Here is a 20,315-nt window from a genome sequence, read left to right on the forward strand (position 1 = left end):
CATGTGACCTGAGCGTGCGTCGTACAGAGTCATGTGACCTGAGCGTGCGTCGTACAGTCATGTGACCTGAGTGTGTGTCGAACAGAGTCGTGTGACCTGAGCGTGTGTCGAACAGAGTCATGTGACCTGAGCGTGTGTCGAACAGAGTCGTGTGACCTGAGCGTGTGTCGTACAGAGTCATGTGACCTGAGCGTGTGTCGTACAGAGTCATGTGACCTGAGTGTGTGTCCTACAGAGTCATGTGACCTGAGCGTGTGTCGTACAGAGTCATGTGACCTGAGTGTGTCGTACAGAGTCATGTGACCTGAGTGTGTGTCGTACAGAGTCATGTGACCTGAGTGTGCGTCGTACAGAGTCGTGTGACCTGAGTGTGTGTCGTACAGAGTCGTGTGACCTGAGTGTGTGTCGTACAGTCATGTGACCTGAGTGTGCGTCGAACAGAGTCATGTGACCTGAGCGTGTGTCGTACAGTCATGTGACCTGAGTGTGTGTCGTACAGTCATGTGACCTGAGCGTGTGTCGTACAGAGTCATGTGACCTGAGCGTGTGTCGTACAGAGTCATGTGACCTGAGCGTGTGTCGAACAGAGTCATGTGACCTGAGCGTGTGTCGTACAGAGTCATGTGACCTGAGCGTGTGTCGAACAGAGTCATGTGACCTGAGCGTGTGTCGTACAGAGTCATGTGACCTGAGCGTGTGTCGTACAGAGTCGTGTGACCTGAGCGTGTGTCGAACAGAGTCATGTGACCTGAGCGTGTCGTACAGAGTCATGTGACCTGAGCGTGTGTCGTACAGAGTCATGTGACCTGAGCGTGTCGTACAGAGTCATGTGACCTGAGCGTGTGTCGTACAGAGTCATGTGACCTGAGTGTGTCGTACAGTCATGTGACCTGAGTGTGTGTCGTACAGAGTCATGTGACCTGAGTGTGTGTCGTACAGAGTCATGTGACCTGAGCGTGTGTCGTACAGAGTCATGTGACCTGAGCGTGTGTCGTACAGAGTCGTGTGACCTGAGCGTGTATCGTACAGAGTCATGTGACCTGAGCGTGTGTCGTACAGAGTCATGTGACCTGAGCGTGTGTCGTACAGAGTCATGTGACCTGAGTGTGTATCGTACAGAGTCATGTGACCCTCCTGTAGTGACCTGAGTGACTCTCTGTAGAGTGTGATAAAGAGTCAGGCTTGTGGGGTGAACGAGGGGTCAGGGGTCAGGGGTCAGGGGAGACATTCATTTCATTTATTTTTATACAGTTTATCTCTGAACCAGGACAAGAATCAGACACAGAGCAGGCCACTTTTTACACAGAAAAACATATTTAGTGAAGTTTGTAAATTAATTTTAGTATAGAGCAGTGATGGAACTAAATTCTTGTCTTGGATGAGCAGCCAAACGCTTTCACTCCTACAACTTTTTGTCCAGTTGACACATTTTACTTCTGCTTTTACTTTAAATGTTTACTGTTTGTACTGTCACTGTCTTTGTCTGTTTTAAATAAAGATGAATTGAATATAAACACTCCTTGGCACAGACAGATTGAAGCAGTTTGAAATAGAGGAGTCTGACAGTCCCATCAGTAACATGAGCTGGAGATGAATCACAGTTTACGCATGCGCAGTCCTCGAGCGCCCTCTGCCTGTCGTGCGTCAAATGCGTGCACTTCCTCGCGCGCCCCCTGCCATCATACGACACATGCGTACACTTCCGGCTCGCGCAGACATATTCTCACAGAACAGCCCGTGAAAGCTCCAGTCACAGCGGAGTTAAAGTCCTGTGTTTGTCCTTCAGAGACACGCTTCAGTCCCGCAGGAGATCATGGGTAAGACGTGTCCTGAGCGCGTGCGACCCCGGGCAGTGACGTCCGCGTGCTGTGGCGTCGTGAGCGCGAGGAGCGTTGCGAAATCTGTGCTGTCAGTGTTTAGCTAACGCATGCTGCTAACTTAGCTGCGATGCTAAGTGTCTTTTATAAGCTCTTAAACACCTTATATTAACCTCATATGACAAGTTTATATCGGGATTTAAGTGTATGACGCATGAATGTTTAAGAAAAATGTGTAAAGTTGAATATAACCGTTAGATTTGTGATGTTAAAGACATTTGAAGTAAACAGTTTGTTAGCATGTTCAGCCTAAATATAGTTAGCATTACTCAGTCAGCTGGATCCAAAATGATTCTCTGACCCCAGAGCTTAGACTGATATCTGTCCCCTAATTTTAACTACACTGTGGATAGTTAAGAATTATCTTTAAATAAGATATAGGCCTGTCATTATAATCACAATATCAGCAAGTCATTGAATTTATGACACTTAACAAATGTGGAACTGTGTTTTGAGGCTCTATTTTTATCATGTTCACAGTTTCTTTACAACAGCCTGAGATTTGAGCCAGTTTTATGTAATAATGTAAGATTGTTTAAATAACTCCTATGGCTAATCACTGGTTCATTCTGTTTAGGCCTGTCATATTAATAATAATAATAATAATAATAATAATAATAATATTGTTTATCGTGGTAAAAAGAGTAAACAAAAATCGTTCCTAGGACATTTTAAATTGTGATAGTCGCCAACAAAGATAATCGACATTAAATTGTTGTTTTGTTCATAACACAGAGCAGCTCTAGAACAGTTTCAATATTTTATTCTGTATTCATAGTATAAAATGATGATTATTCGTCTCCTTAACGTGTTTTCAGTAACTTTAATAATTATCATGATATTAAATTTCAGAATTGCCCCAGGTCTTATCACAATGACATATTTTAAAGTGCAATATATCACTGAAGTAAATATAAACCATAAACGGTAATGGTAAAACAGTGAAGACGTTTAGCTGCTCATCCAAGACACTTCAGTTCTGATCAGATTACTGCTGGACACGGCCTTGTCCAGTTGACAGATTTTATATTTTTCTTTTACTGTAGATCAGACCTGGACGACTGAGGGATTACACAGATAAATGATAAGATTGAAACCAAACCACAAAGCAGAATTATCCCCTAAAAAACAATAACAAATGTGCAATATTGTAAAAAAAAAAAAAACATGAGCTGAAATAAATAAACAGAAGAGTGTGACACTTAAATAATGAGTTTTTGTCTGTAAGTCAGAAGATATTTTTTCAAACTTCTACCAAAAAAAACATTGTTCCGTCATGTTTTGAACAATAATAGTGATTTTCATGACGGACCTACTTCTGTTTTTGATTTGTTGCAGTTCAAATCTTTCACTGGCATTGTGTTTATGTATTGTTGCTGTGTCAGTGATTTAAAGTCATTTCAATATTATTGTTTATCTCTATATCGATATCGTGATTTAAAATATGTTGTCGTGATAAGTCCAATGTGCTTTATTTAGATGTGTGTGTTAAGTTTATCACTAGTTGGAATGGGACGGTAAACAATAGTATCATTTATTGTGATAAAGAGTAAACAATAATCATTTGTGGATCATTTAATATAAACGTGATAATCGCCAACTAAGATAATCGTCATTACATCAACAGAATGTGCAGAGAAAAGCTACTTCTCCAACACTACTTTAGTACAATAGTGAAAAAAAGATGAATTTTGTCATTGTGTCCTTGGGCAAGACACTTATTCATAACATTAAAATGATAATTATTAATTCCATGAAATGTTTAAACTGTCAGATAGTTTAATCATTATTGTTAATCGCAATTATTTTGGCCATGACACAAAATTTCAGTATTTCCCAGTCACGATAACAAACTTTTTGAAGCTTGATTTATCGCTGAAGTAAAAATAAACGATAAACAATAACATTGAAACTAATTCATGGACCAAAACTACATGAGCAGATATAAAAACTAACAAAAACTATTCTAAATCTACAATACTGTTAAAAATCCTGAGCTGCAAAAATAAACAGCAGAATGAGACTTTAGTCGTTAGTTTAGTCTGTAATGAGTCAGGACAGTTATTAAATCAAACTTTTACAGCTCATAGAAGATTGTGTGGCCGAAAAATAACCATAAATTTTCCGGTAGTGCATAAACTGAACAACAAGTAACAAGTTCATGTAGTGATTGTGGTGACAGGTTTAGATTATCACGTCTTCTCAGTTTACGTCCTGACCACACGTGATCCTGCGCCACAGTCACGTTTACAGAGCAGTGTTTTTGATCCTGTGGAAAACGTTTCATTTCAGACCAGGGTTTAGTTTGTTTTCATACCTGTTCGTTAAATTATCATCAAACCAGATGAACCTCATTGGACCAAAACAATCTCATGTTCTGCCCCACCTCCTCCACAAACAGCAGCTCATCTGTAATTTAAGTAAACAGTTTTGTCTGTGGGGCGACTCTTTAAAACGTGAAATATATAAAACGACACTTTAGAATTTAGAACGTAGCTGAAGTTAATGATTAAAGAGCTTTTTTTTTAGACAGCAGACGGCTTTTGAGCTGAGAAAGTTTGTGATCTGAACATTTTTATTTAAATCAACACAATATTGGACCTTTGTGAACGCTGTAGTTGTCCTGTCAGTCAAACATGAGCAATCTGATTTTTTCGTTGTAGTACCGGTAAGTGGCCACTAGTCCAACTCGATAGCGCTCTAAACAGCAGAACATTCCAGTTATTTTATTTTATTTTAATAGATCCATGGTTTGAACGCACAACTTACTTCCTAAAAGCTTCATACTTGAATCATTTTGTGTTGTCATTTTAACAGGAAAACACAATCTTTCTGAAATCTCCCGTGTCTTCAGCTCACTGTGACCCTCCGTGTGCTCTGTATTGATACTTTGCGGTGACGTCACGCTCTGGGGGTGTTCTACATGTATGTCTAGGGTGGAATGTTTAGGAGTTACCGTGGTGACACAATCCACACATGAGCAATTGAACAGACAAAAAAGTTTCGATATAAAAGTGATTTAAAGAGCACATTTTGAGGAGCCTGTGATCAATCCGAGCTCACGGTCCTGTTTAAGAGTTTGATTTTACACAAATTGTGGGCTAATGCTAATGCTAATGCTAATGCTAGCTCGTGACTGTGATGTTATTCGAGAGGGACGTGTTTAGCAGCACAAATCAGCCAATCTGTTGTAGTTCAGCTGCGTCAGTTCTTTCTGGTCAGATTGTGTTAAAACAAAGCTCAGATTAAAGTCTAACAAGAGCTTCAGACAGAGCAGAGCCTACAGTTAGCATCGCACCCGCAGGGAATGTTGATGACATCAGCTGCAAAGTATCAATTGTGTTCCAGCGCCGTGACTGCACAAAAGCAGGTTCAGATTATGCCCCTGCAGCACCTTTAGTCCAGTGTGTCAGAGCGACGCGTGTGTGGACTCGGACTTAAGTGCGTTCATTTTGTCTCCACAGTCTCAGAACATGCTGGGGGGTGTTCTACGTGTGCGTCTGTGGTGGAATGTTCAGCAGTTACCGTGGAGACGCAGTGCAGACATGAGCAAACGCAGCAAAAACGCTATAAGATCGTCTGAACGTACAAAATCGATTTAAACACACATTTTCAGGAGCCTGTGATCAGTCCGAGCGTTAGTCACTCTCACCTTTTTGTTGAAGATGTAACTGAAAAACTGTTGGCTAATGCTAATGCTAATGTTGGCTAGCTTTTGACTGTAGTGTGATTTGAGAGGGACTCGTTTAACAGCACAAATCAGTTCATCTGTTGGAGTTCAGATAAGTCAGTTCTTTCCGGTCTAAGGCTCAGACTAAAGTTTTAACATGAATAACACGGCTTTAGACAGAGCAGTGCTTACAGTTAGCGTCACACCCCGAAGAGAATGTTGATGACACAAGCTGCAAAGTGTCCGTGACCGCGTTTGGTCTGATTTGTATTCACGAGCCTTTGTTTGATCCCACAGAGCCGTCAGCCAGTCCGGCCAAGGATAACTGCAGAATGAACCGCTACAAAAACAAAGCCCTGAACCCCGAAGAGATGAGGCGCCGCAGAGAAGAGGAGGGCATCCAGCTCAGGAAACAGAAACGGGAACAGCAGGTGTGCACTCGGCTAGTAAACATTCAAATAATACAAAAGAGGGCGGGGTCATATGGGGGAAAAATATTCAACATTGATTTCCAAGAATATACACCACCACCACCACCAGACAAAAATGAATGTACAGTGTTCCCTCGTTCACCGCTGGGGTCACGTTCTGAAAATAAGCAAAATCCACGAAGTATCAGCTTTATATTTGAGTTATTATACATGTTTTTGTCTGTAAAACCCCTCACCACACACTTTATACACTTTTCTCACACAGGCGTTAACATTTTCTCACATTTCTCTCTTGTTTAAACTCTCTCAAAGTTCAAACCTTCGTGGATTTTTAAAAATAAGTTCAGTTTTATGGAATGAAACCACATTATTTTCCTCCTTTTTGATATAACGAACTGAAGATTCATTTGTTCCGTAATGGCGCCCTCTACAGTCACGGAACTTCTACCGTCCTTCAGCGTGTCCAGAAATCTAACTTTTTCTACGACGGTTAGCATCTTCCTCGACTTTTTGGATGCCTTTGTCGGTGCAGAACGTTATTCTCTAATGTTTTTTGTCTGTAAAACCCCTCTCCACACACTTTATACACTTTTCTCACACAGGCGTTAACATTTTCTCACATTTCTCTCGTTTAAACTCTCTCAAAGTTCAAACCTTCGTCGGCGTCTTTGTCGGTGCAGAACGTTTCATCGACATTGTGGGTTTTGTCGGGGAGAAAACTTGCACCACTTTCTACATTTTATAAACACATGGAAGCCCTCACACGTATGAAATAAGAAATATGTAATTATGTACAGACAAATTTACTTAAATGTTCGATCGCTAGCATTTTTATTTACAGTTTAGGAAAATGTTTATATTTTCATTTCTCAAACAAATGTTTAGACTCGAAAACAGGTCTTGATCTTTGTTTTCATTGTGTAAAACTGTGCTTATTTTTTTTAATCTACGAAGGTTTGAACTTTGAGAGAGTTTAAACGAGAGAGAAACGTGAGAAAATGTTAACGCCTGTGTGAGAAAAGTGTATAAAGTGTGTGGTGAGGGGTTTTACAGACAAAAACAGAGAGAATAATGTAAAAAATAAAGATGATACTTCGTGGATTTTGTGTATTGCGGGTTATTTTTTAGAACGTGACCCCCGCGATAAACGAGGGACCAGTGTAGTAAAGAAGAAAAGCTGAGTTACAGAATTATTTTTTTCATATTTTACATTCAAATCCTCAGTGTCCAGCCGTTGCTTTGTGGACAGCTGCAAACACTTGTCCTTTTCTCAGTGAGCTTCACAGTTGAGATGAGGCCGATATTTGGACTTTTTAGCGTATGCACGATCGGTTTTACATCTCCAGCACAGGCCGATATTTTATTTTTGTGGATTTGCTGCGTAGAAAACATCCAAACAAAGATTTATACAAAGAGATAAATGTACAAAATGTGACACACTTCTCTCTTAAAGGTAGAACGGCTGTGGGTGAGTTTGCAGTAAATTTAAATGACGTCATTTGAGGAAAATAATCAAAATCGGCCTCAAAATATCAACAAAGCGTATTGTCCAGTAGTTGCTCTCTCGGTGCAAAGTAGTGATCAAAGGATAACTATTTATTTATTTATTTATTACCTAAAACAAGTACAGAGTGATTTTTAGTTTATTTTTGTTTATTCTGCGGACTGAGATTAAAAGGGATAGTGGAAATAAACTTAATCCAGTTCGTTATATCAAAGTTAAAGCTGGACGTTTGTGAGATGTGACCTGGTGTCTCAGTCCACGCTGTTGTTCTGACCCCTGCAGAAGGTCAGTTTCAGAGGTCAAGCTGCACGGGGCAGACGGGGGGCAGAGGTCAGCAGGTCTGAGCTCGAAGGAAGATTTTCACTTTTGTGGTTTTAAACACAAGGTCTGAGCAGCACGGCTCACTGAATAAGACTACGTCCAACTGAATGTGCTGATATTTAAATGTGGAAAAATCAGATCAGCTGTAGTCATTTAGATTAAAAACATAAATTTGGAAGAGAACTGGCGGTTTTAATGACTCCTGCTTGGTCACTGTCTCTTTTGTCCTGGGTCTGGTCAGAAGATTCTCCGTGTATTTCCTGTTGAAATCACTTACGTTTGAGCGCGGCGGCTAAACCAGTGCGGTGAAGTCGTGAGCTAAAGCTGAGCTGGATTTGAGAATGAGAATAATGAGGCGTTATGAAGCTTTAACACATTTTTACAGAAATTAAATGTCTTCTGTTTATTTTTCTGATCGATGTACAAACGATTCTGACAATATTCAGAACATGAACAGTTTACGCCGTTCCCATAGACTGTATTTATAAATGGACATAGCTAACCTGCTAGCCACCGAGTCCATTCTCTCTGTTATTTTTTTTAAGCTTTTTTTTTTTTATATTTATTTAGTTAGTTTGAGGATTTTTTTAAAATTTATTTATTTTCTTTATTTTTTTTTTTTTAGTTATTTTGAGGATTTTTTTTTTTTTTTTGTTATTTTTATTTATTTATTTTTTGTTATTTTTATTTAACTAAAAATATAAACACAAAAAATAAAAATTGACTCAAAATAACAAAAAAAGATAGTTTGAGGATTTTTTTGTTGTTGTTTTTTTGTTATTTTCAGTTTTTTATTTTCTTAATTTTTTTTGTTATTTTGAGGATTTTTTTTATTTTATTTTTTTTAGTTATTTTTTTTTAAGGTATTTTTATTTATCTTTTTTTGTTATTTTGAGTTAATTTTTATTTTTTTTACTGTCCCCCCTCTCTCTGTCTCTGCTGCTTCAGACTCATTCTGGTCTTAAATGTTCGTATTAACCCTCTACATGATCCTGGGGTTTTTATTTCACTATTGTGTCTGTAAATCAAGATATGAACATTAACATTAATCAGTCGCTCTGTGGATAAAGTCGTTGTCTGAGATCATTATATTGTGCAATCTTTGTGTCGTGCTCTTGGCTCAAGTTTATCTGGATTTACTTCAGTCTGAGGCTTGTTTCTGTCTTGAACGATCGTCGCTTGTTCTGTTCTTGTTGAAATGTTGTGGATCTTTCTAGTAAAGTCTAATCCCAACTGAGTGCCTCCATAAATCTTCCAGTGGAATGTAGGTCTGGGGCGATGGGGCTGGAGGCGCCAGGATGCGTCTTCCTGTTGCCTAAGAGTTTGAAACATTTCCTGCTTTGTCCGTTAACATGGAAACGGTGAAACGGTGAAGGGGTGCGTCTGTTTCGTCGGTCGATCTGTCACACTGCAGGTCCATGTGTGTCAGGTTTGACGCTTTTAGTGAGAATCTACAATAGAAATAATCATGAAAACAAAGAGGAAACGAGAAAAGTGTCCAAACTTTTGACGAAAACAAATGGCTGAATCCCAGTGTTAGTTAAAATATGGTTTACTGCACAGCCCTCATACAATTCACCAAATAAACAAAAACGTATATTGGTGTGTGGTGTTTACACTTCAGCCTCCAGTAGATTTACCTAAAATTACGCAAATTGTTTTTAAAGTTCACATTTTACTCTATACTCTGATCTGTTCTAATGTTTCCTCGTCACACACAGACCTGGAGTTGTGTTTTTGTTTCATTCACACAAGTTTAACACAAACAAACCTGCAGATTTAGGCTGAGTTCTTCTCTCAAACTGAAAACACTCTGTTCCACCTCGTGATGTCATCATGTGGTGATACAGGAAGTGCTCCGCTGTGTTATTTCTAGAATCATTTGGATCATTTCAGCATCTGGAATTGGCAATTTATACTGAGCAAAATGTTAAAAGGAGCTGTTGACTTGAAAACTACCACTTGATGACATCACAAGGTGGAACGTCGCATTTTGAGGTTTGTAGATGTGACAGACTAATAATAAAGTGCGACTCAAACATGTGAGAATGAAACAAAACACAACTCCAGGTCTGATTTTGATGCGCTAACAACGTTCTAACATGGATTGAAACTACAAGAGTCAAATTTTGTGTAATATTAAACCTTTAACATCTCTTTAAAATGTTTTTGTTTTGTTTCTTTGTCTCTTTATTTAAAGCATCTTTGAGTGTCTGGAAAAGAAATGAAATAAAACAATAAAAACTACAAATACAAAATAACAATCCTTTTTTTTACGTGTTGTTTTCTAGCTTTTCAAAAGAAGAAACGTCGACGTCGTTAATGAAGATGAAGCCATGTTCGAGAGCCCCCTGGTGGACGCGTACCTCACGTCTCCTGTGACGGTGAGCGGTGAACACATTAAACTCAGAGAACGCCACGAACGACTGGAATGACCTCACGTTTCTTTGCAGGAAGGAGTGATAACAAAAGAGATGGTCGACATGCTTTTCTCCGAGGACCCAGAGCTTCAGCTGGCCACGACGCAAAAGTTTAGGAAGCTTCTGTCCAAAGGTGTTCACTAAAAACTTCATCACAAATAAATAAAATAAACGCCTTAAATCAGAGCGTTTAAGTCGTTTTTAGTCGTTTCTTCTGGTTGAGCCTCTGAGTTTTTTTTTATTAAGTTGTTTTTCGATGAATATTGTGATTTAAAAAGTGTAAATCATAACAAAATGACCCAGAGATGAAAAACCATGGAGACACAAACACAAAAGGACTGATTTAAATTTAACCCGTGACTTCGTTCTACGTTTCAGAGCCGAATCCCCCGATCGATGAAGTCATAAACACGTCTGGAGTTGTGGAGAGATTTGTGGAGTTTCTAAAGAAAGGAGACAACAGCACATTACAGGTGCATTTACGACACAACTTTATTTTAATTTAAACTTTATGAATCCATGAATGATCTTTTAAAACGTTTTATCTTTCAGTTTGAAGCGGCGTGGGCTCTGACAAACATCGCCTCGGGCACGTCGATGCAGACCAAGACGGTGATTGAGGCTGGAGCGGTGCCCGTCTTTAAAGAGCTTTTGAACTCAGAGTTTGAGGATGTCCAGGAGCAGGTACGACCTCCGCTGTGAACTTTGAACTTTAACTTTGAATTACCTCGTCCATCGGTGCGTTGTTCTTGTTTTCAGGCTGTGTGGGCCTTGGGGAACATCGCAGGAGACAGCGCCGTGTGCAGAGACTACGTGCTCAACTGCCAAATCCTCCCACCTCTACTACTGTATGTTTATGTTTTTATTATTGGAAAAGTGTTGATTAGTTTTACAAGTCAGGTGCACATTTAGATCCCCTCAGGAGCAAAAAATTAAATGAGGAGGGAGCTTCTTTCATTACTTAAAGGAGGCGTATTTAGCTAAATTAACTTTAAACTGCTTTTAACCATATTCCAATATAATTTATCCGCTCAAAGTTGGATTTTAAGTCGTTCTTCTGTGTTTTAGTATTGTATTTTCCAGAATATACGTCGCTCTGGAGTATAAGTCGCACCAGTGAAACGATGCGTAATAATGAAGAAAAAAACATAAATAAGTCGCATTTTTGAGGAAATTTATTTTACAAAATCCGAGACCAAGAACAGACATTTTATCTTTAAAGTCAAGTTCTAATAATAATAATAAAATGTGGACCAACAGGCTGAATATCAGTACATCACGCTAACGTAACACATTTATATTTATTCAGCTCCATGAAGCACAGACAGAACTGAACACGTGTCTGGTTTAACGTAAGATATTAACAGTTAATCAGATAAATAAAGCAGAAAAAACAACAAGTTTACTCTGGATCTCACTCCAAATCAATAAATCCACTGAATTCTTCATCCTCGGTGTCACTTCTGAACAAATCCACCAACTCCAGAGGAAGATGAAGCGTTCAGTGTTTGTCTTTGTCTTTTAAATGAGTGTAATGTTGATATTTTAAATGTTGAGTGGTTCAGGAGGAGTAGATACTGGTCCAAGTCTAGAGCCCCTCGCACGACTGTCACTGTGACAAGAACCAACATGTGACTTTATAGATTTGAATCATTTCACATTTAAGTCGCACCTCTGGCCAAACTATGAAAAAAAGTGCTACTTACAGTCCGGAAAATACGATAATCTCCATTTTCCTGCAGTCACGTCATTGTTGTGAAACTTCCCATTTTCGGTCTGAGTTCCACGAGTATCATAGCAACCAAAGAGCCAATCAGGAGCGAGGCTGTTTAAGGTAACGCCCCTTTTCGCCCACACCGCTGGTTTTAGCAGGGAACTGTCGATGAGACCTGTTACTAATGCTAGCAGGAGCGACCTCGGGTAAAGAAAGAAAGCAGCAGCAGCGAGCGCATTACCCGTGTCCGTTTGTACGTTAAATCTATGACCGGCCCGTAGGTGGCGCCAGCAGACAGAACCATGATGTCTTATGTAAATGATTGCACCCTTTGAAATGATGTATCTTCTTATTTTATTATTTTCCAGGCTTTTGACCAAATCCACCAGACTGACCATGACTAGAAATGCAGTTTGGGCTTTATCCAACCTGTGTAGAGGAAAGAACCCTCCCCCTGCGTTTGAGAAGGTCCAAACACACACACACACACACACACGTTTACCTTTTCCACACTCTGGACCACACTAACCTCACTCTCTGTGCTCAGGTCTCCCCCTGCCTGCCCGTACTGTCCAGACTTTTATTCAGCAGTGACCCGGACCTTCTGGCCGACGCCTGCTGGGCCCTGTCCTACCTGTCCGACGGCCCCAACGACAAGATCCAGGCCGTGATCGACTCTGGGGTCTGCAGGAGACTCGTGGAACTGCTCATGTAAGTTTTGTTATGATCGTGTTTTTAGCTGCAGTTTAAATTTGAGCTGGACGGGTCAGATCGAGGTTATGCAGCAAGTTTTATTTGAAAAATGCCCCTCAACATCTCGACTGAAGCTCTGAGGCAGAACTATGAGCAGAACAACAGACTAAATGTGTTTCTTTTTGTTTTCTGCCTCATATTTGTCCCTGGAGCTGTTGTTTTCACCTCACAACAATTAATCTCAACACACGGACTCTTTCAGATTGTATTTTTATGTTCTGTAAGGAGAGAAAGGTTCAGTTCAACAGTGTCTGATCCATAGACTGTTGATATAAATGGACGAAGCTAACCTGCTAGCCGCCGCGTTACAAACAGGAAGTGATCATGGGCGCACTTTCTGTGTAAAAACTGTGTCCTCTCTCTGTCTCTGCTGCTTCAGACTCATTTTGGTCTTAAATGTTCATATTAACCTGCTCTACATGATCCTGGGGTTTTTATTTTGAGTTTTATTTTTTTTATTTTTTTTTAGTTATTTATTTTTTAGTTATTTTGAGGGGTTTTTTTTTTGTTTTTTTTTAGTTTGTTTCTTTTTTTGTTATTTTGAGTTTTTTTTGTTAGTTTTTTGTTATTTTGAGTTCTTTTTTGAATTTATTTATTTTTTGTTTATTTTTAAACTTTTTTGTAATTTTTGTTTTTTTGTTTTGTTTTGGGATTTTTTTTGTTTTGTTTTTTTAGTTATTTTGAGTTAATTTTTGAATTTTTTATTTTTTTTATTTTTATTTTTTGTTATTTTGAGTTAATTTTTTATTTTTTTTTATCTTTTTTGTTATTATTATTTTGAGTTTATTTTTTGTTTTTTGTGTCCTCTCTCTGTCTCTGCTGCTTCAGACTCATTCTGGTCTTAAATGTTCGTATTAACCCTCTACATGATCCTGGGGTTTTTATTTCACTTTTGTGTCTGTAAATCCAGATCTGAACATTAATCACAGACAGTGGATATGGACAGGACTTAAAAACATCGTCGTCTGGAAAACTCACTCCACTCGCAAAAATAACAATACAGTTCAACGTTCGTGGAGCAGAAGTTTGAAGCTCCCATAGTTATAAAAGCAGGGCAAGTTTATTTGTAAAGCAAAGTTCAAGTTTCAGATAGATCCTCCATCTGAGACCATGACATCATCAAATTCTTGAACATGAACGCAAACCTCCTCCTCTTCTTCCTCCTCCTCCGCCTCCTCCTCCTCCTCCTCCTCCTCCTCGTCTGAATCTTCTCGACAAAATTTGGATGCAGCCAAAATAATGACGTGGACAGTGTCAGTGTTTGTCCACTGATCTGAAGGTTCAGGTTCAGACAGAGGGACGTGACAAGTTTTCTTCTTCACTTCTTTTCGAGATGAACAGTTTGTGAGATGTGCTTTAGGTGTAACTTAACTCTAAGAAAATAAAGTAAAATAAATTATAAATAAATGATAGAAAATAATAATAAAAGAGAAAAAAATCAGTTAAATTAAACAAAAAATTAATTAAAATAAAATAAATTATAAATAAATTAAAGAAAATTAAATAATAAACAAAAACGGAAAACAATAAAATAAAGTTTTGCCACTTGAATCCCACTCTCGACATAAACATCATTTTAGCGCCGTCAGGTTTCTTCTGTGGGAATCACACTGCCAACCTGTCAGTCAGTGGATCTGTCTTTGTGTCCTTGGGCAAGACACTTAACCCTTCTCTGTCTCATTGTCTGTGTGAATGTGTGTGAATGTGTGTGAATGTGTGTGAATGTGTGTGAATGTGTGAGTGTGTGAGTGGCTCCTTTTCTAATAAAACCCTGCGTTGTCTTGTCCAGGCACACTGATTATAAAGTGGCGTCTCCGGCTTTGCGAGCTGTGGGCAACATCGTCACAGGAGATGATATTCAAACACAGGTACGTTTATATTTTATCACAATAACAACAACTAAACAACTAAACATTGTGAAAGTTCAGTCTGATGCTGTGTACTTTGAATGGGACATATTTGAAAAGGGAGATGAGGATATAAATTATACGCTCATATCCTTTTTGTAATATTTCACATAGTTTTATTTCCTCCTGCTGTACTTTTTTATGAACGTTAATACAAACTCGGGTGTGTTTTTTTTTCCTGTCCAGGTTGTGCTGAACTGCTCCGCTCTGCCCTGCCTCCTCCACCTCCTCAGCAGCGCCAAGGAATCCATCCGAAAAGAGGCGTGCTGGACCATTTCAAACATCACGGCCGGAAACAGGGCTCAGATACAAGTGAGTCCCGGCCGTACGACACAGACCGTTATGATACGACATGTTTCAGATCGATTCCGTACGATTCAGTGAAAAATAAAGGCTTTTGCGACTCTTCATGATCAGCCACGTTTTCACAAAAATAAACATCAACGGAATGTTTTGTTTACCGCATTTTACCAACAAGATAAACACATTTTAACTGTTCCATCGGTTAAAGTTATTCATCCACAGTTTATACGAGCTCCACATTTACTTTTACTCAGAAACATGTGCAGTTTAAGAGTTTAACGGCTCTGAAGGATCACGACAGATCGACTGAAACGACCGCGATACTAAACGTTTTTGTTAAACTACTACTCGTGCAAAGATGATATGAAATACACCTTTTTTAATCAACAAAATGGTCAATCAAATGTCGACAGTTCTGCATAATCAAGTTTCTTTCCTCTAAATAGACCACACAATAGAGCTGTGACACAATAATTGGTCAAATATTTTTAAAAAGTATTGATTTTTTGGGTATTTTTGCACACTTCTAGCTGTGAGACTCGTTGTTTTGGTCTTTAAATGTTCGTATTAACCCGCTCTACATGATCCTGGGGTTCATTCTTTTTTCTTTTCTTTTTTTTATTTAGAGTTTATTTTATTTTAATTTTTTTGTTTGATTTTGAGGTTGTTTTTTTTTGTAATTTCTTTTCATTTTCTTTCTTTTTTTTGTTATTTTTGAAGTTATTTATTCATTTTTTGTTATTTTTAGGTTTTTATTTGTTTATTTTAAGTTTGTTTTTTGAAAAGCTGCTGTCAGATTTATCATTTTGGTCTTAAATGTTCATATTATCCCGCTCTACATGATCCTAGGGGTTATTTGGTTAGAATCAATCAACGTTTTATTTATAGAGCACTTTACAACACTCAAGTGCTTTCCAGTAAAATCAAATTAAAAACAAGTTAAAATCATAGTAAAACAGTAAAATAGGAGAATAAAATAGAATAAAATACATTAATACAACAAAATATAAATAATGATAATGATAGAAATCCAAATAATATGTAACTCGGCTTCAAAACTACGACTCGCTGTGGTGACGTCACACTCACTTAATCCACTTCAGAAAACAGTTTATGGTCTGAACACGACGCTACGACACAAACACACACACACACACACACACTCTGAGCTGCGTCCTGGTCTGACCTCGTTTTCTTTTGTCCCAAACTTTGCAGAAAGTAATAGATGCCAACATTTTCCCCGTGCTCATTGACATTCTACAGAAGGCAGAGTTCAGAACCAGGAAAGAGGCGGCGTGGGCCATCACCAACGCCACGTCTGGAGGAACGCCGGAGCAAATCAGGTCTGTTTACTCTCACTGCTGCGTTTAAGGATTCTGATGAGTTTAAAGGCGAGAGACGCACTGATTTATTCTACGGTATTTTCTGGAATATAAGTCGCACTTTTTTCACAGTTTGGCCGAGGATGTGATGCAATTTATGTGTTTTTCTGTTTGCCAAACTGGAAAAAAAAGAAAAATAATAATGGCTGACTAGTGAAATCATCTTTAGTAGCAGCTGTCGTCCTCCTTTGCAGCTGTCGTCCACATTCCCCGGGTGTGTGATGCTAACTGTAGGCACTGCTCTGTGTGAAGCTCTGATACTCAACTTAGACTTTAACACAATCTAACCATAAACAAATGACTTGAACTCCAATACGTGAGCTGATTTGTGCTGTCAAACAAATCTCTTTCACATAAACATTACAGTCACAAGCTAGCGTTAGCATTAGCATTAGCATTAGCAAATAGATTTTTCAGTTTGTCGCGCTCACCTTTTTGCTGAATATTAAACTCCTAATCACTTTTTTTTTTTTTTTTTTTGTCAGTTTTTGCTCATGTTTGCATTGTGTCACCATGGTAACTACTGAACATTCTGCCATAGACTTACATGTAGAACACCCCCAGCATAATTTGAGTATCAATATTGGGGATTTATGTTAAAAATAATGTTGATTTATTTTATTTTTTTGGACAGAGTTGAATAAGTTTTTGATGAAAATAAAAAATAATTGTAAAATGTTTATCTCATGGCGTCTGCTGCGTGTTTGGTCTAAACTCGTGTTGTTTGATGTCGGGGGGTGTGGTCTCTTTCTCAGTGGACTTTACGTTCTTCTCCTGCAGATACTTGGTGAACCTGGGCTGTATAAAGCCTCTGTGCGACCTGCTCACGGTCATGGACTCAAAGATCGTGCAGGTGGCTCTGAATGGACTGGAGAACATCTTGAGACTGGGCGAACAGGAGGCCAAACAGGAGAACAACGGCACAGGAGTCAACCCCTACTGCGCCCACATCGAAGAAGCCTACGGTACTGGAACTGTCCTACAGCGCGTTTACCTCCTGCTTTAAGGTTCAGACATGTTCTACAGATAAACGTGGAGGCTTCTTTTAGTCCTCTGAGTCGTTTAGTCAGTCTCCTCTCCGTCAGAAATCCAAATGTGGAACTTAACTCTTTAGTTTCTGAATATTTTTCTTGTATTTTTCCAGAGCGTTTAGAATGGATCTTCCCACATTAATCTGAGCAAATCCAGCACCGAGGAACGAACCCTCATTTGACATTTTAATCCCAGAGATGCCACGAGCGTAAACCACCGCCATTAAAGGAATAATAAGTGTTTTTCACAGACAGGGGGCAGTATCTCCACAGACCTGACTCGTCCTGATTTCTTCCTGTGGGTCGATCTTAAAGAAAAGGTGTTTGTGAATAAACCTCAGACGATAAACGACTTAAAACGAGGATCGAATAAGAGCCATAAGTTAAATGCTTTAAATGTGATGCAAAGTGTGTTGGATCGGGCTGTTCAGGGTGAAAACAAAATGGTGGACACTTAAAAAACACTTTTATTTCTTCTAATTTAAGTCGTGATAAGTTCAAGTGTAAGTGAACAATTATAACTGTATATATCACCAAAAATCTCAGAAGGTTCAGTTTATCTACGGCTAAAATCTGATGAGTATAACTTAAGAATTATAGGAACTACTGAAGATTTAAAAGTGTCAGTGACTTTTGGGTACAATCTGACCACTGGGGGCAGCAGTGAACACAGCTGGACAGTGGAAGCTAAAGTTTTAAAAAGTGACTAGAACAAAGCGCAAAACAAATAAATGCTCCCACGTACATTTTCCTGGCTCTTTTTCAACAAATACTTTTTAAAAACTGCCTTCTGCGCCTCCACATTTGTTTGTTTGTTGCTCTATTTTGTCTGTTTTGGTCATTTCTCAAACTGCGCCCTCTGGTGGACGTTTAACAGCCTTGACGTTGAAAACATCTGAAAGTATAAACGTAGCGACGGTTACCACGCTTAAAAATCCGGAGCCTTTAAACTCCCAGATGTGTTTAAACTGATCACACTCTGCTTTTATTTTCAGGTTTGGACAAGATCGAGTTTCTTCAAAGCCACGACAACCAGGAGATCTACCAGAAGGCGTTTGAGCTGATCGAGCACTACTTCGGAGGAGAGGACGTGGACAGTGAACTGGCTCCACAAGTGGACCAGGCCAATCAGCAGTACCTGTTTCCCCAGCAGGAGGCCCCGATGGAGGGTTTCCAGCTATAGACCCCCCGCCTCTTCAAAAACCCTCCACAAGCCCCGACTCTAGACTCCCAGTCCCCGTTACCTGTAGCGCCAACATCTTACCGGAGAATCCCTCTGTCGATTCCCAAGCCTCTAACCCTCTGTGACCCCCGCTGTCCCCCCGGCCATCGTCCTGTCACTGTCACGGGGCAGACTGTGGCGGTTTGGTCTGACGCTTTGAAACGAGCCCCGGCTTCAGCGCACATACAGTTCCCTTCTGCCATGTGACGGCTTCTATTCCCTCTGTGGTGGATTCGCTCCCTACGGTTTCTTGTTTCTTTTATTGGACATTCCATATAGAAAAATGCAGAGGCAGATTCCTAATGGGATGCTGTGGGTTATTCCCCGTTTTCTTTGTCAATCTGACGCAGTGCAATCCAAACAGTCGTGTTCCCTTATCCCTGTTTTTTCGATTTATTTAACCCCGACCCTAAGTTATCTTTTTGTGTTTTTTTTCCCCCTTTTATTTCAGATGATGAAAAGTGGTACTGGGAGACTCTTTTAGTCTAGTGCCACGCTCAACATATCTACAAATGAAACTAGTCTGCGCAAACGGAGCGGAGAGGCTGCGATATAAACGAGTAAAGTCAGACCTCTTCCCTCTGTTAAATCTATGGTGGGGGTAAAACAAAACTATAAAAAGGGCTGAGATTTATATATTTGATAGGTTCGGGTTTTGATGACATTAAAAAAAAAAAAAAAAATGTGGGTGGTATAGCTAGAGATCCAATGTTCGTCGTGTGCCGTGTAATTAACGATTTGAATTATGAAGTGATCTAACCTTTGACGTAATGGCAGAGCTGTGGGGATCGGAGAGACGGCGGAGGAGAGTTATGTTTAGGGAAACGTACGCAGAGGCTAAAATGTTACTAAAAACATGACATTTTTAGCATTTGCTTTTCAGTCTTTTTCTTAAGCTTCCCGCAAGTGGCCGCTCTGTCCCCCAGTAGTCGCAGTAGGTGTTTTGCATGGCGCGCAATGCCCCGCCTACAGTCACACGATATCCCTGGTCAAACGCGGCGTTGGAGGTCGCAGGAAGTGACGAGATGCTACTAATCGCGTTTGGACTAAACGGTAAATGCGTTTATTGTTGAGCAGTGATCGTGAAGTATCTTTGGTGATGTATTTTCTAGTGGTAGAGCTGATATGTAATGACCTGTATCACTGCGGTCGGCGCCGCAGCGGCGCAGAGGTTTGGGTTTGTCGTCGTGGAGAAGTCGAGCCTCAAAGTGACTCGAGAGCAGCCGGAGGATTTGTCCAGGGATATGACTCCGTGACGAGCCGATTCAAGATTCAAGTAGAAACGTGAACTTGGATTTACTCTAATGATTCTATTGCACACAGGTCACGCACACACACACCAGCCTACACTGTAAACACACAACACCTCACACAGATCAGTGACCGCAGACACACAGCAGTTTCCACGCGACAGTTTGAGTTTTGTTTAAAGAAGCTGGAGGAGCTTCTGTGCTTTGAGCACTGAGTCTTTATTATTATTTAAGTGCTGTTTTTGGTTATTTTAATGAAGAATAATTTGAGTTTTATTAATTTTGAAAAAGATTCAACGTCTGTGGAAACTGCTGGGCGGCTGCTGGACACATGACGTATGATTTGGTCGAAGTCTTGTGGCGCCTGAGGATTCAGAGGTTAGCGTAGCGCCGTGGGAGGGTCGTCGTACGCGGCGTCGTCGCACGCGGCGTCCTGGATCAGTGCTTGGTTTTGTGGAGAAGCTGAACTGTGATGTGTGATGTTTGACTGACGGCGCTGTGTGAGGAAGAGCTGTGACTCTGACTGTCCC

The 20,315-nt window shown here is 39.8% G+C and overlaps 1 protein-coding gene across 1 annotated transcript; it reads left to right on the forward strand.

Moving 5' to 3' along the window:
• The first annotated feature begins 1,664 nt into the window (after positions 1 to 1,664).
• On the forward strand, positions 1,665 to 20,315 carry kpna6 (karyopherin alpha 6 (importin alpha 7)). Its single transcript, XM_033975034.2, has 14 exons — positions 1,665 to 1,817; positions 5,845 to 5,978; positions 10,095 to 10,187; positions 10,257 to 10,356; positions 10,602 to 10,696; positions 10,776 to 10,907; positions 10,983 to 11,071; positions 12,306 to 12,405; positions 12,485 to 12,648; positions 14,480 to 14,558; positions 14,784 to 14,909; positions 16,116 to 16,243; positions 17,063 to 17,247; positions 18,309 to 20,315. The coding sequence occupies exons 1-14, from the start codon at positions 1,814 to 1,816 to the stop codon at positions 18,494 to 18,496; spliced, it is 1,617 nt and encodes a 538-aa protein (XP_033830925.1). The 5' UTR covers positions 1,665 to 1,813; the 3' UTR covers positions 18,497 to 20,315.

Source organism: Periophthalmus magnuspinnatus, chromosome 11 (genome assembly GCF_009829125.3).
Source record: "Periophthalmus magnuspinnatus isolate fPerMag1 chromosome 11, fPerMag1.2.pri, whole genome shotgun sequence".
Lineage (NCBI taxonomy): Eukaryota > Metazoa > Chordata > Actinopteri > Gobiiformes > Gobiidae > Periophthalmus > Periophthalmus magnuspinnatus.